Below are 25,493 nucleotides of genomic sequence, written 5' to 3'. Positions count from 1 at the left end.
TGGCAGTGAATAAAGACTAAGCTCTACAGAGATGGGGATCAGGTTGCCTTTGTTCACTCTGCTCCTCAGCACACATCATGGTGACCACCAAAGAGAACTCGATAACAGTACTATTATTATTCACTTGTATCCTGAGATATTTTACTTAGATGAAGAAAGGGGTAGTGGTATCACTAGCACATAGGCAACTCAACATAACCAAAGCCTCTCTCACCTAAGTCGTAAGGTTGTAATGTCCGTGTAATGTTTAAGCTAACATCATATTATTTTTATAAGTGTCTCCCAAAATTGTTATTCTCTTAGATTGAGGCAGATCACTTTAAGGTTCCAGAATCTAAAGTTGTTTATGTTTAAAAATGTTACATTAGAGCAATATAAAATATCTTCCTTTAGATCCTTTGTACTCAAAATATGGTCCATGAACAAACAGCATTTAGCATCACCTAGGAGCTTGCAAAAAATGAAAAATCTCAGGCCCCACCCCAAAATTATTGAATCAGATTCTAGATTTTAAAAAGATCTTCAGGTGATTCATATATACTTTAAAGTCTGAGCATAGTTAATAAAAAGAGAACAAAAGCAACAAAGACAGCTTATTTCAGATGAGGAACTTATCACAAATTTAAATACAAGTTTCAACAGAAATTTAAACAAAAGTTTAGATAGGTCATTATTCCTACAACAATTATTTTTGAAATCAGATCATATCAACTTTTACTCTGAAAACCTATAAGAAACTGAACTTTAGTACAGTATTTGAATGACCCAGTGAGTGCCTGCTTAAATTCTGTACCCTAGGTGCCTCACTTGCCTCACCCTGGTCCCAGTTCTGCAACAGAGTTGCCAAGGCAACCAGCAATCTTTGTGGTGGTCAAGATCCCAAAAAGAAAGAAATTACAGAGAAGTTCAGGCTGGAGTGCAGTGGCACGATCTCAGCTCACTGCAACCTCTGCCTCCCAGGTTCAAACGATTCTCCTGCCTCAGCCTCCCGAGTAGCTGGAATTACAGGCACCCGCCACCATGCCTGGCTAATTTTTAGTAGAGATGGGGCTTCACCATGTTGGCCAGGCTGGTCTTGACTCCTGACCTCAGGTGATCTGCTCGCCTTGGCCTCTGAAAGTGCTGGGATTACAGGCATGAGCTACCATGCCTGGCCTAAGCTGACATTCTCTGAGCTGCTCTTCCCTGGGGGAAATCTGCAGATACATGGCACGGGGGAAATCTGCAGATACATGGCACAGGGCAAGAGGTCACGAAGAGGGACAGGGCCAGTGCTAGGAAGTGGAGAAGGCATCAGTAATTTTAGCAATCTCACAGGGCTAGAGAGACAGAAAACAGGGTTATGGCTGCTAAAGCAGTAAGGATTTGAGGTAGCCGACATCAAGATGAGAATGGAGTTACAGAGAACTAAGTCAGATACTAGATAATGTTGTCCCTTGAGGGATTTCCTGAATTTTTAAGCTGTGCGAGAGGTTAGGAAGGAAAGCAGACTAGTCACATAGTGTTGTAGAATTCTCAAGATAACTTCTGAATCTCCATTACAATTCCTCCATTAAATGGGCTATTTATTGTAAGTACTATTTTTGTGGTATTAAAAAAAAAATGTAGTGCTTCCCAGGCTTCTATAGACATGAACATATTGAAGCAAAATATGAATCATACAACTCTTTATCCAAAGAGAAGGAATTATGCTGGCAAGTAATCCAACTCTTGAAACAGTAGACCAAAATAAATAAGTGTATTAGAGTTATCATTCTTTCAAGGCTTTAGGTGAAAGCAAACAGATATTCAAGTATCCAACTTATGAAACTTTAGGGAGTTGAGGAGAGGAAGAGACTAGTAATCATTATTTATATGACCTTACTTGAGACTTTCCTGTGAGCTGGATGAGGACCTGTCTGACTGTGGAAGAGATGCTACACTGCCAGAACTCTTTAAGTAAGTTTGAAGACTCTTCTGATAAGATGGCTCAAGGGAATTATATAATGTTTCAGCTTCACCAGGAAAGTGGTTTCTAAGACCCATGTATGTCCTGTTAAAAAAAAAGAAAAGCAGATGAAGTAATACCTTTACATAATTAGACATTAACAGTAATGTGTACGTTCAAGAAGGATGAAGATAAGCCCACTGGTTTTCAGCATTATCTGCTATTTGTCAGGTGAACACTTTCTAAATTGAACAAGTTCCAGTGGAAAGACTGAAGGCTTTTGAGAAAAGCAGATCTCAGTTCAAAACCTGCTGTGCCACTTACAGTTTGTGTGGCCTTGGGTAAACCCCTAAATGTCCAAATTTCAGTTGCCATCTATGGAGATAACACTATCTTTGGAGGATCATTCTAAGGATTAGAAAATAACATATAACAAGTACTTCAAACAATATCAGGTACACAATACAAACTTGATAAATGATAGTTCTTTTTATTCATGATGAAAGTGAATAGGTTATGATAAAAGAAGAACACTGATGATTATACGTCAGTGGCAACATGTAGGAGGCTATTAAATGTCTAATACAGATGTAATGGAGAAAAAACAATCTTAATTTTCCTGGAGGGCTAGTCAAGTAAAATACTTGGACACTTCTGATATTTTCATTCTCCTAATACATTTTTTTTTTTAAAAAAAGATTAAACTGTCACAAAACTATACTACACCGACTTACTTTCTTGCCTCCACTCTGGCCTCAGCATCAGCATCATGAATTCCCTTTTTAATAGTTTCAACCAAGACGGCTGCATGTCTATAAAATAAAATACATCTTTAGAGTTATGATAAAGCTGTATGTTTCACCACAAATGGTACTTAGTGCCTATATGTTACATATTAATCACAAACAGGTAGGCGAGGTAAATAAAAATTAGCGTACAATAATAAATCTAAGACCATTAGATTTTCTAATTATCTGCCCCATATATTTTATTCATGTATGGTTTCCTTCTGACAATCCAATTATTATAAATCTAAAAGTAATTATTTTTATATGGAATTCAGATAGTGTATAAATACATAGTACCTAAATTTTTAATTTTTAATAAATTAGAGAAAAAAGAATCTTCTGTGTGGTTCCTCACTAATCCACCACTGTAGAAATGATTTGCTAAGTATGATCAGTTGTGATCTGACCAAATTTGAATAGTAGCTGCCACAGAAGAACGCAAAGAAAACTTGAAATTATATTATGCCTACATTAAACAACAAATTCTATTTTTTAAAAATAAGCTTTAAGAATTCAAGAATTTTCATGAAAATGAAAAATCAGCAATACACTCAAGGTAAATACAATATCTTCCAAGCTTCAAACTTGAAGCTAATGAGAAATATAACCATGCAAATAGCCAGTAACCAATCAGCTGCCCACATTTTCCTCTCCTTCATCTCAGAGTTACACTAGACACTGCCCTGTATATACTTGACCAATGACATCTGACAGCTGGTGTGGAGAAACTTCCCAACAAATATCTCTTCTCAAAAATCTCTTTCCTCTGAAAGGAGGCTCCTTCCATCTTAAATCATTCATTACATGATTGATTACACTTCAGGAAACTTACATCATATGACTAGAGATACATTTTTAAACTTTTGCCCAACTCAACTTGGAGTATCTTATATAACCCATTCTATTTGAGAAACCCTTACCCATCCCACAAACAAAGAAGAAAATCATACTATTCATAGTTGTAATGAGTAAGAGGGGCACAACACCACCACAGCTTTAAAGGAAAACCAGTACAAATAACCTCTGAAGCAAAATGAGAAATAGTGTAAAACCAATACCATCACTTCTAAAGAACTGGTGACAATGGGGAGGAAAGTGGGAGGAAGGAAGAGGGAATGCATACCTTTCCAACGAATGAGTCTGCCACTCTTGCAACAATAAATCTAAAAATTCAAATGAACGTCTGAAAAATAAAAGTTAAATGATAACTAAATGTTGTATTGAGAAATACATTAACACTTTCTTTTATACTACTACACTTTGCCCCCTAAATTAAAGCATAAGACATGTTTTTAGATATCTTTTTTTTTTTTTTTTTTTTTGAGATGAAGTTTCACTCTTATTGCCCAGGCTGGAGTGCAATGGTGCAATCTCAGCACACTGCAACCTCTGCCTCCTGGGTTCAAGTGATTCTCTTGTCTCAGCCTCCCAAGCAACTGTGAATACTGAGCTTACTCAGGATCCAATTATTTTTATGCTGAACAGTTCAAAAGTACTTTAAGAGTTCCCCATAATTAACTTAAAATGTTTGTCAAATATAAACCTTAAGGCTGGGCGTGGTGGTTCATGCCTGTAATCTCAGCACTTTGGAAGGCTGAGGTGGGTGGATCACTTGAGGTCAGGAGTTCGAGACCAGCCTGGCCAACATGGTGAAGCCCTGTCCCTATTAAAAATACAAAACTTAGCTGGGTATGGTGGTATATGCTTGTACTCCCAGCTACTTGAGAGGTGGCGGCAAGAGAATCGCTTGAACCTGGGAGGCGGAGGTTGCAGTGAGCCGAGATCCTGTCACTGTACTCCAGCCTGGGCAACAGAGTGAGAACCTGTCTCAAAAATAAATAAATAAAATTTAACAAGTTTCATTTATTAATTTAGAAATATTTATTAAACATCTATGCACTCGACAGTGAAGATATACAATGGTGATCAAGAAAGCCACAACAATCTGGATCTTTCATCTTTACACTGTTTCCTTACATATGTATGTATATGACTTTACATAAAGTTTGTGTACATTTTCTCCTAAGTCCTCTATTTCTCAGTTTCTTCAACTGTCTCATACTTGAGCTCCTCTCCTTCCTTGGCATTTGATGACACAGCTCTGACCTGTATTTCTTCCTTTATTAACACTTTTTCCTCCACTTTCCCTTAAACAGATGCTCACCTGGTTGGTACCAATATTAGCTCACTTATCTTTTTATAGTCTTTTTATTGAGGCAACATAATCTGTACCCTTAGTTCTGCTTATGAGATATAATTATCACATCTAGTCCTGTATCTCCAGCATTGGTGTGTCACTTCAGCTGTCAAAGTTCCAATTGGTTTATGGATGTCTCTACGCAGGCAGTGAATGTCAACTCAAACACTACATAGAAAACAACGAATTAATTCATACCCTTTCAAATCTACTCTTTTAGCTCATATACTATAGATTAGGAAATGAGAAATGGGGAGGTTAAATTAACTTGCTCAAAGTGATGGAGTTAGAACTTAAACCTTGGCATTCTGACTCCAGGGCTCACAGTCTGAAGCACTTGACACCACCCTCCTCATCTATATCCAATTATCAAGTCTCATTTCTAAACATGAAATATATTTTGAATTTGTTAATTAAATAAAACCTCCTTCAATCAATTATCAACACAGTTCAACACAGTTCTAGTTCAGACTCTGCTTCTCTCTTCCATGAATTATAACAGCTCCTATCTAATTAAACAATGCTTTTCATTGTTTCTTCTCAATCACTTTCATAGCTGGAGTAAAAATTAGGCTTGGACATCACCTCCTCACCAAAAATCTACAACTGTCAAAGATTCCTACTATCTATGAAATAATGTCAAAATTCCTCTTCATAACATTCAAAGCCCTCCACACTATGATCTCAACCTACTCCCCAGCCCTCAACCACCTTCTTTTCCCACTGAAACCTTTCATTTATCATATGTTCTGGCCTCAGGGGCCTATCTGATGGCTCTGCAGCATACGGCATAGCTTTACATTTCTGCTTAGGTTGTACTCCACTCACTCTCCCTATAGTTAATGGATTGCTCCCCATTTATAAGGCAATTCTATGATACATTTTCTGATTTTGTCTTCTGTCACATTCTTATTTCTCCAATTACCATCTTCCTCAATGTAAGACAGGTTGGTTAAACTGTTCTGTAAAGGGCTGGACAGTAAATATTTTAAGCTTTGTGGACCACATACAGTCTCTGTCTCATATTCTCCACCCCCATCCCCTACCTTTTAAATCACCCTTTAACAACGTAAAAAACACCCTTAGCATGTAGGCTGTACAAAACCAGACTGTTGGCCACATTTTACCTGCAAGCTGTTGTTTGCTGACCCCTGACATAAGACAGAGATGACTGAACAACTGTCGTCAAAAGTTTGAACCAGTTCAAATAACAATGTCTTCTTCCTAACACAGTATTTAATTAAACATATTTACCTAATTTAAAAAGGTAGAGTTCTTTACAATCTTCTTAAACATCAAATGTACAAATCTTGTTTTTCCTGTCTTTATTATTGTTGGCGATAGTGGAGTGAAAGTTGTCAGAATCAAAATGAAGTCATTTGTGTTACAACACACACACATATACACACACTTGACAAATAGAGCTGAGGAAGGCCATTAAGGGAGAGTTCTCATGAATAAATGACTGATAACAAGAGCTATCACAAAAGACTCCAAAAAAACACAACCTTGCATAAAGGCTATCGCAACCTTACAAAAACAAACAAACAAACAAACAAAAATTCTGCAAGGACATCTACCCAGCAACAGCCTGTCCAACCTCAAGTTGGCATCACCCTTGTTACTGATCCTTGTAGCCCAGGATAACTACCTCAAAATGATTATGTAATCTTCCTCATTTTTCCTTTAAAAACCTTTGTGTTCCTTTACCTCCCTGAATACGCACATAGTTTACTACTGTATGCAAAATACCACTGCAATGCTCATTCCTGCATAAATACTAGTATCATTTTCTTTCAGAGAAACTCTCTTGTTATTTAGGTTTACAGGTGTGATGTTAAGAATTGTAGAAACCAGAGACAGAGGCAGACACTAACTGAAAGACCTGATAGTGCTATATACTCCGTTCCAAACACCAGGCTACATTCTACTAATGTGTATCTCATTTAATCCTTATGTTCTATGGGGTTGACATTAGCTCTACTAACCTATGCAGGGACTAAGGTTCAGAGCAGTTAAATAATTGCCTAAGGGAGAACAGTCAATGGCAGTTGTAGGACTCAAGCCCAGACCTGACTCTGCACTCCTGGTTCTCTGAAAACCAAGGCAACCAGCAGCCCAAATAAACCAAAGCTTAATATGATAAAACTAAGAAAAGTGGGTGGTCATAATAATAATCACTTCATCCCTTTTCCCTTACATGAGATATGATTTAAAAAAAAACACTTTTTTATGGTTTTCTGGAAGGCAAGAAATTAATGACCAATTCTTGCACCAGACCAATAATTAAACAATGCAGTATCAGAGCTATACTAACAACAACAACAACAAAAAATTAAACTTACCTCCTCACGGGAACTGATTTTGATGTGCAATTGCTTGTTATTAAAGGTATAAGTCTGGGTACATGAGTATGCTGAAAAAGATATTTTAGAAAAGGTTGAAAATACTACACACTTCATGTGGTCCTTTCTTCTATTTGCCTTACATTCAAGTATTTAGTTATGTTACAAGAGGACAAAAAGACCAGATATTAGATTTGAAATAAATTAAGACCAGTCTTGAAAAGTTTTCCCGAATTAATGTAATGTAATGATGATACAGTTTCAAAAGGACAGGTGTGGATATAATATGATCTAACAAAGAAAAGTTAACCGTTTAACTGCAAAGAACTGTTAGGACAAAAAATTTTTGGGGGAGAGGGAGCACTAAGAGGGACTGGGCATGTACTGGCCACATTTTCTGAAGTACCATGGCTACTGCTGGTAAAAAATCATAATTGCAATGTCATCAAAGCAGGTAGTTGAGTGAATCTATTTCCCTAACTATTGGGAATGCACTTTGAAATGGTGGTCTTAATAGAACTTTCACTTCATTCTGGCTGAATCATATCTCTCTAGAATTCAAGTAGAAGTTCCATAAAGACATAATCTTCTGATTTCTATTAGTAATTCTTATGCCCTTCTTTAGGGAAGCAAACACTAAAAAGTTCATAATAAACATTAACATAAGCATACATATTTAATTCCTTAAATCTCCTGTATTCCTTGTGAGCTAATGGTACAGGCTGGGTTATCTAGGAAGCAGGCTATGAGATGGAGTTTAGCATGCAGGATATGTATTAGGAAGTGCCCTTGAAAGACAAATATCACATGTTCTCACTCATGTAGGAGATAAACAAAAGTGGATCTCATGAAGACAGAGAATAGGTTAGTCATGATCAGAGGCTAGGAAGGATGGGGGAGGAAGGAGTGAAAAGGGGTTGATTAATAGGTATAGAGTTAGAACAATAAGATCTAGTGTTCAATAGCTCAGTAGGTTGACTATGGTTAACAACAATCTATTGTACATTTCAAAATAGCTAAAAGAGAATAATTGGAAGGTTCCTAGCATAAAGATAAATATTTAAGGTGATTAATTCCCTATTACCCTAATTTGACACTGACACATATGAATGCATTAAAATATCACATGTACCCCCAAAATATGTACATTACATATTAATTTTTTGTAAATGCCCTTGGGTTTACCACCTGTGGATGTGAGATGAAGGAAGCAGGAGTGCAGCAGGCAGAGGAAGAAACTGAACTGTGATACAGCCCAAGGCTATCTTTGCCCAAAACCATTACGAAGCTCTAAACTGAAATAGTCCCTGAGAATACTCTTGAATTGGTCCAAGATGGCCAAACCTTTATACTTCCACATCAATCAGTTATTGGATATGGGCAATACTGGGAAGGGGCAACACCTTGGGAAAGGCAGCTCTCTAGCTGAAATAATCCTTTAAGAGACTGGCAGCAGAAGGCTGTCTACTAACAATTCTCATAGCATTGGGGAAACAAGTCTTTCATTGAAGGAAAGTGCATATGGCACATGAGTGTTTGCCACAGCTAACTCAACCAAAATAAAAGGAAAAACCTTTTTTCAGCCAGTACAGAGAAACGATCTATAGACTTGAAGCTGTTGAAGATGAGAATAATGCAAGAAAGTGTGCTGACATGCCTGTTAGTCAACTGTTCAATTCAGCATGGAAGGACTCTGTGGACCTGCTCCCTACAGCATTCACAAGAGCCCACTTCTCAAACATTACTATGGAGGTAAAACCCATGGAGATCCCCTAGCTACAACAACTAGAAAGGTCTTACCTACCACACTTCTCCCTTTTTCTTCTAACTTCTGCAAAATCCTAATGCTGGGTTAATCACATCCATGACAGTGGCAAGGATGGAGAGATAAACTAACCTAACTATTGCTACATCATACTCAGGGGGAGCTGTACCAAAGGAAAGTAAAAATTTACATCAATTACAGAGGAAGCATTCAATCAAACACTAAGTCAGAAAAATTTACACTTTATTAATATAAGTTGACAACAGGGAAAAAAAGCTTCTGTAAAATTAAAAAGAATTAGAAATTAAGTACAGCAATCTAAGGAAGTAGACTCTTAGGAAATAAAGCAAAGAAAAGCAGGGGTAATATTTAAAAATTATTGCATTATTGGTGAGATAATAGGCTAGTATAATAATGTGAAAAATGAGCAATTTGAAAACAAAGTATAAAGAGTAAAGCCTGAGAATCACAAAATGGGTACTTTCAAATAAGTAGAATTTAAAGGAATTTTTCCTTACATACAGCTGTTAAGACAAAGAGACAAGAAGTTATTCAAAAAATGATAAATGACATCGAGGATTTCAGAATTTGTTTAACAAAAGTAACAGCAGGAAAACATCTGAGCCAATAAGACAGAAGTACTAAATAAAGAAAAGATCCATGAAAATTAACATAAATTTAAGATAACCAATTTCAATCAAAAATCCTTGTCCACTGTATAAGAATAGTATTAGTGAAAGACAATTGACTCCTAGACCTGCTGTGGGGAAACTCTTCACACAAAGGGACTGTCTTATAAAACTTCCTAAAGGTTGCTTGGTAGTGGTGGTGGTTGTTTTGCTATAAAATATCAAATAGTCTCATTTTTAGAGGCAATAATAAAAAGTTAAGAAAACGGGCCAGGCATGGTGGCTCAAGCCTGGTAATCTAAACACTTTGGAAGGCCAAGGCAGGCGGATTGCCCCACTTTCCCAAAGTACTGGGATTACAGGAGTGAGCCAGGAGGTCAGGAGTTCGAGACCAGCCTGACCAACATAGTGAAACCTTGCCTCTACTAAAAATACAAAAATTAGCCAGGCGTGGTGGCAGGTGCCTGAAAGCCCAGCTATTTGGGAGGCTGAGGCAGAAGAATAGCTTGAACCTGGGAGGTAGAGGTTGCAGTGGGCGGAGACGGCGCCACTGGAGTGACAGAGCAAGACTCCATAACAACAACAACAAAATTTGTGAAAGAAAAGGAAAGTGAACCTGAAGTTCAACGGTCAAATTTTTAGTCCCCATATTCTGAATTGGCATGGAAAAGCCAAATCAAAATATACAAAGATAAAAATATATATGAAAAGTGAGAAAACACTAAAGCCAAACAAGAATGACCCAGAATCAATTAAAAAAAGGGAAGTGACAGTATACCAATAAATGGGTCAGAAATAAAAGCAGTAAAAAACTACAGTTAATTACAGTTGCTGAAAATGAAAATATCTTTGTTAAATTTAATTCAATGGGTAAGGGAAAACATGACATGAATGAAATAAAATGTATACTTTTTAAAAGGCAGAGAGGAGCATAACAAAGGTTTTATTCTTGACAATAAGGAACTTCTAAATTACAAAAAAAAAGGAAAGAAAAGCAGCACAATGAACAGGAAACAAAATATAAGAAAAAAATACTATTTCAAGATGATAATAGTAAAAAAAACCTTGACCACACATAAAGTACATATTATCAAGAACTGTTAGAAAAATGAAATTGACAAAATTAGAATCAGAATTTACCAGATAGATTTTTTTTTAAAATGAGACCATAAAGAACTTGAATAACGTAAATAAAACATAAGCTAGATTTAGTGATGAACAAAGTACTCAATTCTATGCTAAAGAATTCTACATTTGTAAATGATAACCGACTACCTATATAAAGTGATGACATACTAGAACACAAATAAAATTTCAAGGCATTCACCAAAGAATAAATCATACAACCAAATTCCCTGATCAGAATGTCATGAAACTCAAAAATAATGACAATAAGAACAAAAGCACCATCTGAAAATGAAAATATTATTATGTAATTCAAAGAAGTTGAAATGGAAATTACAAATGATTGAAAACATAAATAAAATGTGGTAAATTTAAATCACTGAGATGCTGCCAAAGCCAAACTCAGAAGAAAACCCAAAGCCTTATAATAATAAAGAAAAAGCAGTGCAAATTGTCTAAAGATATACCACAAAAATCTAGAAAAATAAAATGAGCCAAAAGTTGAAAAAGAAAAAAAGAAACTAAAGAATTAGAAAAATTAAATAATCTCACTACAACCAATAAAACTATAAACTGAATTATAAAGAACCCAAAATAATGCCTCTGCCAAGTATATATAAAAGAATGTATAACATTCTAAAAAGAAAAAGTCAGCTGGGTGCAGTAGCTCACACTTGTAATCCCAGCTTCTTGGGAGGCTGAGGCGAGAGGATCGCCAACATTTCAAAATAAAGATTCAAGATGCCCAGAGTCTAAAACAATGGAAATGTTATTATATAATCTTAAAGGCCATTAAACCCTAATAGCAGAACAATATATTAACAAAATACGTAAAACAGGAAAAAAAATTCACAAAATACTTATTCATTTAAATGAATGCCAAAATCTTACTAAACATTAGCCAACCGAATCTAGCAGTATCTTAATGTACAATGGCCAAGCAGAACTTAGTTCCTGAATGTATAATGAGTAAATGAAAAAACAAAGATAATCATTTCTAAAGATATTAAAGGGCTATCTGATAAAATTCAACATCTATTCCTGATCAAAATTTAGCAAAATGTGAACAGCAGGAAATTTCCATAGTCTAATATACTATATCCATAGAAGCCCATTAAAAATCATATTTAATTAACGTTAAATATGATCCCACCCAATTCAAGGATAAAACAAAGATTTCAATAATTCCCACTATACTTCCTTTTTTTTTTTTTTTTTTTTTTTTTGAGACAGAGTCTCACTCTGTCGCCCAGGCTGGAGTGCAGCGGCGTAATCTCAGCTCACTGCAACCTCCCCTTCCCAAGTTCAAGCAATACTCCTGCCTCAGCCTCCGGAGTAGCTGGGATTACAGGCATGCACCACCACGCCCAGCTAATTTTTTTGTATTTTTAGTAGAGATGGGGTTTCACCATATTGGCCTGGCTGGTCTCGACTCCTGTGATCCGCCTGCCTCAGCCTCCCAAAGTGCTAGATTACAGGCGTAAGACACCATGCCCAGCCTCTATATTTTCTAACGTTGTTACAAAGGTTCTGGATTAAGGTTGTCTACAATCTTAAAAAAAAAAAAAAAAAAAAAAAAAAAAAAAGCCTGAAACGGGAAAAAAGGACCATTTTCGTATTTTAAATTAGCATTTAATATAAAATACGAAAATTAGCATTTAAAATACGAAAATAGTGAAAAAGAACACTTCCTGGGAAAGTAATACTAGGAATAAACTTACTTTTTTTTTTAACAGGAAAGGACAAACTGATCAAGGAAACTGAAAATACATTTAAGAAACAGACATATTTATGAAAATTTATTACATGAAAACAACACCATTTCAAGAAAAGGCTACATTGTAATTCACCACATGCTACTGGCTCAATTGGTTTTGTATTGGGGGAAATATCAAGTTAGAAATCTATATTTCACACAAAAATTAAATCCAGTTAGATCTAAACCTAAGAAAAAAATGACAGAAGTTCTAAATGATTGAATATTTTTGTGTTACTGTGAAATTGGGAAAGTTGTTTTAACTATAATAAAACCCACAAAATGAACAAGTCTCAATACATAAAAATTTAAAATTCTGATATATAACAAAAGAGCTTGTACAATATTTGAAGCAATGTCAGACTATAGAAAATACCACAACATATAAAACACAGAATTAATATCCTTATGATATATAAAAAGATCTTAGAAGTGAGAAAAAATGCAGAATATAAACTGACAATCCATAGAAGAATTATAGAAGGAAAAAAACAGCTAACATCCCTAATAATGCAGGAAATGCAAAGTAGAATATGAAATAATGGTTGTTAAATTATAAAATGCCAAAGATACTGATAAAAGACAATATTGGCAAAGGAATGGAGAAAAAGGACTCCAGGAAGAAGACTGCAGGAATAAGAATGGTGAGGATAATTATTATTATTTTTTATATATATATATTTTTTTGAGATGGGGTTTCACTCTTGTTGCCCAGGCTGGAGTGAAATGGCGCAATCTTGGCTCACAACCACCTCTGCCTCCCGGGTTCAAGCAATTCTCCTGCCTCAGCTTCCCGAGTAGCTAGGATTATAAGCATGCGCCACCACGCCTGGCTAATTTTGTATTTTTAGTAGAGACTGGGTTTCTTCATGTTGGTCGGGCTGGTCTCGAACTACTGACCTCAGCTGATCTGCCTGCCTTGGCCTCCCAAAGCGCTGGGATTAGAGGTGTGAGCTGCCGTGCCCGGCCTGGTGAGGATAATTTGATGCTATATCCTTAACAGAAGACCAATTTAGACATTAAAAAGAATTACACATATGGATAAGGGATGCTGCCCAAGTACATAAAGTTTAAAAAGAAGCTAGGCTGGGCATGATGGCTCACGCCTGTAATCCCAACACTTTGGGAGGCTGAGGCAGGCAGATCATTTGAAGCCAGGGGTTTGAGACCAGCCTGGGCCAACATGGCGAAACCCCGTCTCTACTAAAACTACAAAAAAATTAGCCGGGCATAGTGGTGGGTGCCTGTAGTCCCAGCTACTCGGGAGGCTGAGACGGGAAAATTGCTGGAACCCGGGAGGCGGAGTTTGCAGTGAGCCGAGATCGTACCACTGCACTCCTGCCTGGGTGACAGAGTGAGACTCTATCTCAAAATAAATAAATAAATAAATAAATAATTAAAAAAAGAAGTTAAAGAATATATTATATATACTTACATGTTCTATATGTGTAGCAAATACATTTGTATAGGCACAGAATAGAAGTTTGGAAAAGTACACATTAAATTGCTAAAGTGATTAGTAACAAAGGAATAGAATTCAAAGGGAGAAATTTGTTTTTTCAACTCCGTTCTTTCAGACTTCCTCAAGATATGAGTGAAGAGAAATACAGTCATACCTCACTTAATGATGGGGATACATTCTGAGAAATCCATTAGGTGATTTCATCATAGTATGAACATCATAGAGTGTACTTGCATAAACCTACATGGTATAGCCTACTCCACACCTAGGCTATATGTTAAGGCCTATTGCTCCTAGGCTACAAACCTGTAGCTGAATTACTGTACTGAATACTGTACTAAATATTACTGTACTGAATACTCTAGGATAGAGTAACACAATAGTAAGTATTGTGTATCTGAACATATCCAAAAGTAGTAAAGTAGTAAAGGTACAGTAAAAATATAATAATATAATCTTATGGGACCACTGTTGTATACGCAGCCCATCACTGAAACTTTGTGAGGTGGCACATAACTATATTAAAAATTTGCCTTTTATTATTTTCTGTAACATTTGTGATTATACACACACGTAACTGTAGATACGTATATGTACTCATATGTACATGTATGTGTATGTATTTTATTCCATATACAAACATGTTTACTTTGCAATCCTCTAATTCTATAATGACCATCTGTGGCTTTCACTCAGAAAAATAATTCAAAAATGATTTGCTTTTGGAGTTCAAAAAGAAACTCCATGACTTACATTGAGAGAGAGGGGTGGGGTGGGGAAAGGAGAGAAAAAGGGGGAGGAAGAAGAAAGAAAAGTGGGGGGAGGAGGCAGCAGAAGAAAAGCAGAGAGCAAACCTACCCGAATGATAAATCTGATTGCTGCACATCCAGAAGTTGCCATGACTTTTGCACTATTGGGCACGAGATTAAAAAGTGTAGGTACAATGGCCTCAGCGCCATGATCAAACTTGTTTCCCAAAACTGTTGAAAGGTGGCTACAAAGGAAGACAAAAAGTATTTTTTAATAGTTTAACATTAAATATAGATAGAACCATATAATTTTAAAATACTCTTTTACTGAATTAACTTAGGAATTTGTATTTTAATCAGTTGTAATGGCAGAAAAACAGAAGAAAGGGAAACCTAGATACTACATATTTCCTTCTTTTCCCCATCTTTAACTGGCTAGTCCAAAGTTGAAATCTGGCATTTTCCTCATCTCTTTGCAATTAGCACTTGGAGAAGTCATTTCATTTCAGAATTTAATTATTAACTCTGAGGACACATCAGGTGAAATAATCAGCTCTGATGGTTCTGACCTTTGGTCTTGATCCATGAGTTATTTCCATTTTGATGATCCATTATCAATCTTAAATTCAGCATATTTTTACAAACAAGTTCAAAATCTTACTCAAATCAATGCTCCTCAAGATGTTCTTTATTTCTATTAATAGTATCATGCCTTTTTTAGTCATAAATACTCCCTCACTTCTTTGGAGTAGGATTTCCAAATCCACAGTCAAAAATACAACTCTACCATATCTTATTGGGTGATCTTTAGGACATCTGACTTCTCTTTCCAATTATGTAGTTAAATAACTAAATCAGCCTTTCATTGTATGATTTTAGTTAAAATAGGAGGGATATTGTAACTACTCAAAGTGCTGACAATGCTTGCAATACTGGTTAATTTTTATATATTTGTATCTTACTGAAAACATGGTTGGGATAGAGTTAGCTCCAATAATTCAGGTTCTTGATTCAAAGAGCTCAGATTCAGACCTATGCACTGTTATAATACTAGTTTTCCAATGTCCGAACTCACAGGCAAAAAGGAACCTCAAATGAAAAGCAGGGAGGTGTGGATATGTTTGGATGTTGTCTTCCTTTAAAGAGCATGAGTTTTACTTTGGTAGGCAGGTAATATACTTGAGAATCAGCTTGATCTTTATAAGCTTGTTGGGAGAGGCAGAGTCAAGAGTTGCCTTACTTTAGAGCTGGTTTAGTACTATTCCTATGCAATGGCCTTTCTGGGGTTTCTACTGACTGCCTTTGGTGTTCACTAAGGTTTTTCCACTCTGGTTGGTCAGATCTTAAACCTCTCCTATCCCTATATGAGCTCTGGGAATTGTTTATCTTATAGCTCCCAGGCATTCGTTCCCTTCCTTCCTCAGAAAGTTGTACCTTTTACATGGACAGGTTAGTATACATCTAGACTCGTGGATTCCCATATTACGATCCTGTAGCTCTTTGTGTGTGTGTGTGAGAATCTCCCCTCTTCTCTCCAGTATTCTGCACTGCCAACTGTGACCACTTCAGCCTCTGAAACTCTAGTCTCTGTTTCCTCACCTCAGTGAGACTGCCTTGCTCTGCTTAGGTTCCCCCTTCCTTCCCCATAGCGCCTCCAGGACAAAACTCACACTGTTCAACATCACTTGCATCTTTTAAGAATTCCATTCCTACCCTGTCTGCTGTCTATTATCTGGAAACAGATGTTTTACATATATTGTCCAGTTTTCTGCAAGAGAGCTAGTCATGTTTTAAGTGTATTTTTCATGGTTACGTTTTATGGGTTTTTGTATTAATTTGGGTTTTCTTTGCTAGTTGGAGATATTGGGTCATTTTGGTATACTGGGACTTGTATCTTGCAACTTTGCCAAAGTCCCTTTATTATAATAATTTATCTGCAGATCCTCTTGCAGTTTTCTGCATGGATAGTTATATCATCTTAATAATGGCAGTTTTGTTCCTTTTCTTACAATCCTTATATTGCCTTTTTTTTCTTCATTTCTGACTAGAATATCTAATACAATCCTGATTAGAAATATTGCTAGTAGGCACTTTTGTGTCCCCTATCTTCAAAGGAATGCATATGCAACAACACTGCTTAGGTCAGAAATAGTAATAAATAGAAGTTCTACCATCCTTGTATTGTTGAAGACTACAAACTTAAAGTTTAGGTTTTGCTAAGTTAATGATGCATGTTGTAATGCCAGAATAATTGCTAAAATATCAGAAATAGAGTGTTTAATACCCAAATTAGTAGTGAGAAAAGTGAATACAGCCAGTTTCCAGACCCACTCATTTTCATCTTATACCTGAAGAATTAATGATAAAAAAATCCACCAGTAGGCTTTAGATATTTTAAATATCTGTATACCAACCTTAAAATGTTGGTATAAAGAGCTGTTAAGGAATTTTTTTTAAATCATACAGATTGAATCCTTATGTATAATAAAAATGATTTTTGGATCATATACTTTTTTAGCTATCTTGCTACTGCTTGACTTAATGAGCACTGAATCAGTGAGTACTAAATTCATTCATAAAAAACACTTATCATAAAAGGAATATACTTACGCTACAGTAATACAAGCTTCTCTAACCACCTGGGATCTAAGATCCTTAGCTGAAAGTTTAAGTGCTCCATCCAACAATCGTAAATGTTGAAAAAAGCAATCATACTGTGCAGCTCCAGCAACAAGCAGTGATCGAATTTTCTTCAGCTGAAATAAAGAATTTTCATTACTGACAAAAAAGGTGGAAGTGCAAAAAAAAGAAGTTACCTAAACTACATTATTCAAACAAAAACTTTCTAATAAATGAAACATATATACTGTTTCATTACATTACTATATTCAGACATCTTAGTAGCATTAAATGTATCTTGTAAATAAATATGCCAACAAAAAGCTGTCTGAAAAATAACATTATAGATTTAGTTATAAGCACGATGGAGAAATGTAATCTATAAGTACATAAATTCTAAAGTTTTAAGGGAATCTATTTTATTTATTTATTCGTCTTTTAGCTTAATCCCCAGTGTGATAATAGGGAGTCTTTCTTTTAATTGTGATAAAATACAAATGAACAAAATTTACTATTTTAACCATTTTAAAGTATACAATTCAGTGGCATTTAGCGCATTCACAATGTTGTGTGACCATTACCATCACTATCTACTATGGGAGCCTATTTTTAAAAGTGCCAAATTTGGAAACTTCTAGCATTACTTATTTTTGCTGTGGAACTTTTTTTTTTTTTTTTTTTTTTTTTGAGACAGAGTCTTGCTCTGTTGCCCAGGCTGGAGTGCAGTGGTGCCACTGCAGCCCACTGCAACTTGCACCTCCCAGGTTTGAGTGGTTTTCGTGCCTCAGCCTTCCCAGTAGCTGGGATTACAGATACATGCCACCGTGCCTGGATAATTTTTGTATTTTTAGTAGAGATGGGGTTTCACTGTGTTGGCCAGGCTGATCTCAAACTCCTGGCCTCAACCGATCCACCCGCCTTGGCCTCCCAGCAGGAGTGAGCCACTACATCTGGCCTGCTGTTGAATTTTTAATTTCTTAAATTTTTAATTATTATGAATACATAATAGTTGTACATTTTTATGAAGTACATGTGATATTTTGATAAAAGCACACAATGTGTAACAATCAAATCAGGGTAACTGGGGTATCCATCACCTCAAACATCAATCAGTTCTTTCTGTTAGGAACATTCCAATTCCACTCTTTTAGTTATTTTGAAATATACAATAAATTATTGTTAACTACAGTCACCCTATTGTGCTGCCTAACACTGGATCTTATTCTTGCTCTAACTGTATTTTTGTACCCTTCAACCATCTCCTCTTTATTCTCCCTGCCCAACCCCCAACTACCTTTCTCAGTCCATGGTAACCATTATTCTACTCTCTATCTCAAGTTCAATTTTTTTTTTTTAGGTCCTACATATTAGTGAGAACATGCAATCTTTTTCTTCCTGTGACTGGCTTATTTCACTAAACATAATGTCCTCCAGTTCCATCCATGTTGTTGCAAGCCACAGGATTTCATCCTTTTTATGGTGGAATAATATTCCAATGTGTATATGTACCACATTTTCTTTATCCATTTATTCACTGATGGACATTTAAGTATATTCTATCTCTTGGATTTTTGTGAATAGTGCTGCAATAAACAAGAAAGTGCAGATATCTTTCTAATATATTGATTTCTTTTCTTTTGGCTATATACCCAGCAGTGGGATTGCTGGATCATATTGTGGTTTTAGTTTTATTTTTATTATTTTTTAAGAAACTTCCATACTGTTCTCCCTGCATGTGGTTTGTACAATACAATACAATACAATACAATACAATTACAATAGAATCCCACAGCCAATATCATACTGAATAGGGAAAAACAGAAAGCCTTTCCTCTAAGGTCTGGAATAAAACAAGGATGCCTGCTTTCAACACTTTCATTCAACAGAGTACTAGAAGGCCTAGCCAGAGCAACTAGACAAGAAAAAGCATTACTTTTTCAATATTTGATTGCCAAATGTTATCCACATGAAAACCAGACATACATAATAAAACTACACTGATCAAAAGAGATACACACACGTGCACATCTGTGCTCATACACACTCAGAAGCTAAAAGTCTACTTATCACACCATTATTGTATACAATTTCACATTTAACTCAGAGGTTTTCTAAATTTTAAAAAATGTCTTTACAGTTAAATCAGATGCATAAAGATGTAAATGTAAAAAAACCCTGCTATGGACATTAGAAAAAAAATCAAAAGAATATTATATAATCTTGGGCATATAAGGAATGGAAAACTATCATAAACAGAGGAGAATTTTCAAGTGTCTAAATTATAACTAAAAACAAAATAAAAATCACAATACAGTAGGATAAAATTACCTGCAACGTATACGATGATACACAAAGAATGACAATAAAATAAGAAAAAGACAAATATAGTAGTTTCTCCCTACCTGCAAGGGATATGTACCAAGACCCCCATTGGATGCCTAAAATCTCAGATAGTACTGAACCCTATATGTGCTTTTTTTTCCTATACATATTTACCTATGATAAAGTTTAATTTATAAATTAGGCACAGTAAGAGATTAATGACAGTAATAATATAGAAAAATTATAACAATATATTGTAATAAACGTTATGTGAATGTGGGTCTCTCTCTATCAAAGTATCTTCTTATTTCCTGGCCATGGTTGACCATGAGTAACTGAAGCCATGGAAACTGAAACCATAGATAAGGGGAGACTATTGTAACCTGTGATTAAATTGGGTAAAATAGATATATTTAAATATGTTAAAAGTCACTAGTGATAAACAAATTCACAAAGACACATTTCTCCCCATCACAATGGCAAAAATTTTTTAGAACTGAAAAGAAAACAGATGCTCTCAAACACTGTAAGATTATACATGACTAACACCTTTGTTCAAAATATTTTGGCAGCATCTACTAAAATAAAATTGCAGCAACTCTTTACCCAACAACCCACATTTTAAAATCTAATCTACAAAAATAAAAGCACCATTGTTACAAATGTGTGTAAGGATGTTTATTGAAACGCTGTTAAAATAGCAAAACAATAAAAAATAACTGAAAATCCATCAAATGGTAAATGATTATAAAAATTACATGTCGTGGGGTGGGGGGAAGGGGGAGGGATAGCATTAGGAGATATAACTAATGTAAATGACAAGTAATGGGTGCAGCATACCAACATGGCACATGTATACATACGTAACAAACCTGCATGTTGTGCACATGTACCCTAGAACTTAAAGTATAAAAACAAACCAACAAACAAAAGATCAGATTCCTATAACATACACACACACAAATTACATGTATATATATTAAACTAAGGAATATATGTACATATTAACCTGCACTCAATAAATATCTGAGCAACTATTTATTATGTGCCTGATATCTATACCAGGTGTACTGAATAAGCATGATTTGTTAAGCCAAAAAAAAAAAAAAAAAGCAAGTTACTAAGTAATGTATCAAGTATGATCTCTCTCTCTCTTTTTTTTTTTTTTTGGTTTACAAAAAGAGTAGGGGAAAATTGTGCATATCTTGTCATATATGCTTAAATATATATAACACAGAAAAGGATATACTCTAAAATGAAGTTTGCTTTTTTATTTTTTTTAGAGACAGCATTTCACTCTGTTGCCCAGGCTGGAGCACAATGGTACAATCATAGCTCACTGTAACCTCAGACTCCTGGGCTCAAGCAATCCTCCCATCTTAGCCTCCACAAAAGTTTGTTTCTTTAATTGGTAGGAAACTATTAACTTCTTCTCTGTAGTTTTCTGCATTGTTTCACTTATTACAATAAGCCTGTGTCATTTTTCTAATAAAAAAAAAAAAATCAAAAGACCATCTGTTGTTTCCAAATGGGTAGTTTTTAAGTAAAACCAAAAAAACCCTTAAGTAAAAAGTTCACATTTTATACTAATAACACTTAATCTGTCATTTTTCTCTACAGTTCACCTGTGACAAAAAATCTTTCTGTATCAGACTCATCTCAGAATTGAAGAATAGGAGCCATATTTAACAAATTTGGAGGAACACTCTCTGTTAAAAACAGTATTTCAATGTTTTAAGATATGTAGACTTCCTAACAAAGACAAAAAAGGTCCTTTGTTCATAGTGTCATAAAAGCCATATTTGTCAAAAGGCCCTGCATTTGATTTAATTCATCAAAATAGGGATTTTCATGATCAGCCAGATTGGGACCTCTCAGAGCAGAATAGTCTTCAAATGCAGCCCTTTTCTCTGGCTTCTTGAAAACTCTGAGGTACTCATTTGGTAAATGTAATTTGGTTATGTAAACAATAAGTTCACAAATTTAAAAAATATATTGCTTATTGTCAACACAAATATTATTTTAAATTTTATCAAATATTTTCCTTAAGGAATTTAGGCTAAATAAAATATTCTTAACTCAAAGGTATCTGACCTTTATAAATGAAATCACAGGAGAAATATTCATCACATTCACATGAGAAGAAAAAAACCCAGATAAATGCACATCCTGTTGTGAATTTATATTGATGCTATGAAAACACTGAGCATGCAGGTAAACTGAACTGCTTTATTGGTAAACCTTATATGACTTGAGGACAGTGCTAATAAGCAACTATATAAGTCCACAGAAAGGCCAAAGCCCTCTGAATCTCACATTTTACTGACCAGTCAAAAACAGCACATGTGGTGAGGCTACCAAATGTGTAGGACAGGCACCATCTGATCAGCCAAACCAAAATAAAAACTGATCCTAAATCAGAAAATGAGTATTATATCAATATATTCTCCAGAAACAAATGTTACCTATCCTCTCTATTTTATAAGAGAATACCATATAGTACTACTACTGAATTTCCATGTTTTTTAAAAGGAACATCAAGAAAGAAAGAAGATAAGAAAATTAAAGACAAAAACTTACTGCATTGGCACGCTGATCCCAGTCATGCTTATCATCTGACAAAATTTCCCTGATTTTATTTAACGTTTCTTCGAGTTCTCGACTAGAATAAATCTTAAAAAAAAAGATTCAGAATTATAACAATGTTTCTTGCCATGAACAATATCAAAATTATGCCCTGATATTTAAAATAATCTTTCACCTATTAAGTTTATTTCCCATTCTAGCACCATTTCTAATGGAGAATAGAAATACATCATAGACAATAATAACACAAAATGCTTTATTTTTCTTCCTTGTTACCATTTTTGCTATTTCTTCCCTCATGAATAACTTCAAATATGCTCTCAAAATGCTTTGTAATTTTAAAAACAAGATGTAAAATATCTAAGAATAAATAAAAGTCTAATTTCTCAAAATGACTTCAAGTGTATAACCTATTCTTATTGCATTCATATACATATTATCCAATATTACAAAAAGGACATGTTTTAAGTTAGTTTTAATTTTCTCTCCTCTGTCATGATAAACTGTAGTCAGGATAGCTACATTTTGTTTCCTCTGGAGCCAACCCTTTGTCAAACTGCTGTTCACCATTATTCTTTCATTCATTTAACAAATATTCACATAACACAGAGGTACTATGTTAGGCAATGGAGAGATTATGGTTAGCCAAAATAGATAGACATGGTCTTTGCCTTATGGAGAGTACAATACACTCAGGGAGATTTTAAAAATCAATCAAATGACATCAAATATGAAACTACAAATAGGAAGTCCCACAAAAGAAAATGAAAGTTTATACATAAGAGGGGTTTGACCTATGAGGAAAGTCAAGCTTGAGCTGAGAGCTAAAGAATGTGTAGGATATCATTAGGCAAAGTGGACAGATTTGCTTTCCCTGGAGAGTTAATAGCATGTGCAAAGGCTCTGTGACAAAGTAAATGAAAGAAAGCCAGAGTAAGGAATAAAAAGTATAAAGGGAACTAGGAAAAGAGAAAATGACCCAGGTGTGAGGATGGAACAGCTATAACCATATTGTTGACCATGGGAGGAGACAATGCAGAGGAATTAGAAATGAGAAATAGACTCCTGGTGACACCAACTGAGTACCTTCATCAAACTGCCTTACATCTTTCACTTTCGACAGCTATTAAATTCAACTTTTGCTTAACAGAGAGTAAGAGCAAGAGAGAAAGAAAGAGTGTGTGTAAATGCAAAGAAGAACAAGGCATGATACAAGGCTGAAGAGGTAGATGGTGACCAGGTTAACACTGTTATGGGGTTAAAGAAACTTCTGAGCTAGCTCTTTCCTGCCTCTCACCTTCTCTTCACAATAACCCTCTGCCATTTTCCAGAACCTTCTACCACCCCTAATCTTATGATGCATTCCCCTGGAACACAATGCAAGGTTCCCCTTCCCCCAATAAGGAAGAAGAAAGTCAACTCAAAAATGTACTTCGGTGAGGGGGTACATAATTCTTTAAACATTCTTTTAGCAGGCATACAAGCAAAAGAAGCTTGAAAACCCACTAAGTTAGGTGTCTGTTGCAGTGGAATGATTCCTAGGTTTCCAACTTTTGTAATTGATTCAGTAATGGTTTACACACACAGAATACTGGAAGACCATTATCCCAATTTCAAAGAGGATAAGTTTGAGGTGTCTTTGAGACATCTGAAAGGGGGTGTCAGGTAAACAATCACAGTGGATAAATCATTTTGGAACTCAGGAGAGGTATGACTTGGAGGTTAAAATCTCGGCATTATCTAGATAAACGTGGGAACTGAAGCCAGGGGTTTGAAGGAGGTGACTCAGTAAGAAAACAGAGAATGAGAAGACAGGGCCCAGAACTAACCCTTAAGAAATTCCAATATTCATCAGGCAAGTAGAGAAGGATGTGCCTATAAAGAGACAGAGATGAAGTGGACAAAGATGTAGGGGGAATAAAATGGAAGAACATCATATCACAAGCACCTAAAATTAAATAACAAAACAGTGGCTACAGTCAACAGTGCTAAATACTGATAGAAGATCAAGGAAAAAAAAATCCCTAACGGGTTGATTTTGGTGCCTCAACAATGATCAGTGATTTACTCAAGACCCGTTTCAATGTAAGAATAAGCTAGAAAGAAGTGGGATGAAGTGAGTAACAAGTAAAGTTACAGAAATACCAAGTACAGACAACTCTTTTGGAAAAGTTGACTGTGAGGGCCAAAATAAAAAATAGTATCTGGAAGATATGGAGTCCAGTGAGACTTTTTCTTAAACTGAAGAACCCAGCCACATTAAGAGATAAACAGAAAAAGCTTGAACCCACATGAGATTACTGATTGTGTAAATGTGTTAAGGAAGCAGAAAATACTAGGCTTTGGAGCACTGGTGGAGGTGCTGGCCTTTGAAGAAGGACCATGTTCCTGGAGCAACAGGACAGAAGGAATGCACAGTAGAGAAGAATGTAACAGAAAGATCATGTTCCCATTTGATGGTGACTACTTATTTACTAAAGTAAGGGGCTAGGTCATATACTGAGAGAAGAGAGGACAGAGACAGGCTGATGGATAGAAAGGTAAGAAACATGTCTGACAGCTATACTAAGCAGAGAAATAACTGATCACAGAAACATAGTAAGCATATCAGATTGTTGAGGGTTCATTTTATGTGAATTCCAGTAAAAATCATGAGCCCTAACATGTGACTTTCTCTAGCAGCATGGTTTCAGGACATAGAGAAAATAAAAAGTTGGGAATATCCACAGTTGTAGTTTTGCAAAATGAGTATTTAAAAAAAATCATTGCTTAATACTTTGTTATGAAAAAAAAAAAAAAAAACCAGAGAAGCAAGGAATTTCAGTATAATATGTACAGTCCTACTGCAAGAAACCATGGTATCAAAGCTTAGATAAGAAGCAAATCAAGCATAGATGAGAAGGAAAGTATAAAGTGACAGATGATTAATTGAGAGTGAGTAGAAACAACAACGGACTGAAGATCCTTGAAATCATGCAGAGGTAGTTGTTAGAGTACTTAAAAAAGCAAGGAGATCCTGGTCAGTAATGAGATACTTCAATTAATGATTTTGGAAACGTAACGGTAACACACAGATGACATCAAAATCCAATGTGTGACTATGAACTGGGTAGCTACGGTGAAAGTGAGGAGGAGGTCTAGAAACTGAATTCATCAAGAATGTGCGAAATTTTAGGAAAATAATAATAGCTAACATATACTTCTTACACTTCATCTGTACTGT

At 35.4% G+C, this 25,493-nt stretch overlaps 1 protein-coding gene across 50 annotated transcripts in view; it reads right to left on the bottom strand.

The window, feature by feature from the left end:
- The window catches only part of CLASP2 (cytoplasmic linker associated protein 2), a 213,514-nt gene that overhangs the window by 106,347 nt on the left and 81,674 nt on the right, over window positions 1–25,493 (bottom strand). For all 50 annotated transcript variants that reach the window (XM_054483475.2, XM_054483442.2, XM_063662062.1 and 47 more), the window contains 7 exons: window positions 22,265–22,357; window positions 17,354–17,499; window positions 14,853–14,988; window positions 7,258–7,328; window positions 3,839–3,898; window positions 2,662–2,739; window positions 1,865–2,032 (listed from right to left, as the gene is read on the bottom strand). In XM_054483475.2, the coding sequence (XP_054339450.1) occupies window positions 1,865–2,032; window positions 2,662–2,739; window positions 3,839–3,898; window positions 7,258–7,328; window positions 14,853–14,988; window positions 17,354–17,499; window positions 22,265–22,357 (752 nt within the window). The remainder of the gene's footprint in view (window positions 1–1,864; window positions 2,033–2,661; window positions 2,740–3,838; window positions 3,899–7,257; window positions 7,329–14,852; window positions 14,989–17,353; window positions 17,500–22,264; window positions 22,358–25,493) is intronic.

Source organism: Pongo pygmaeus, chromosome 2 (genome assembly GCF_028885625.2).
Source record: "Pongo pygmaeus isolate AG05252 chromosome 2, NHGRI_mPonPyg2-v2.0_pri, whole genome shotgun sequence".
Lineage (NCBI taxonomy): Eukaryota > Metazoa > Chordata > Mammalia > Primates > Hominidae > Pongo > Pongo pygmaeus.
The sequence above is the reverse complement of the archived record's forward strand: the minus strand, read 5'-3'. Positions and strand labels throughout refer to the sequence as shown.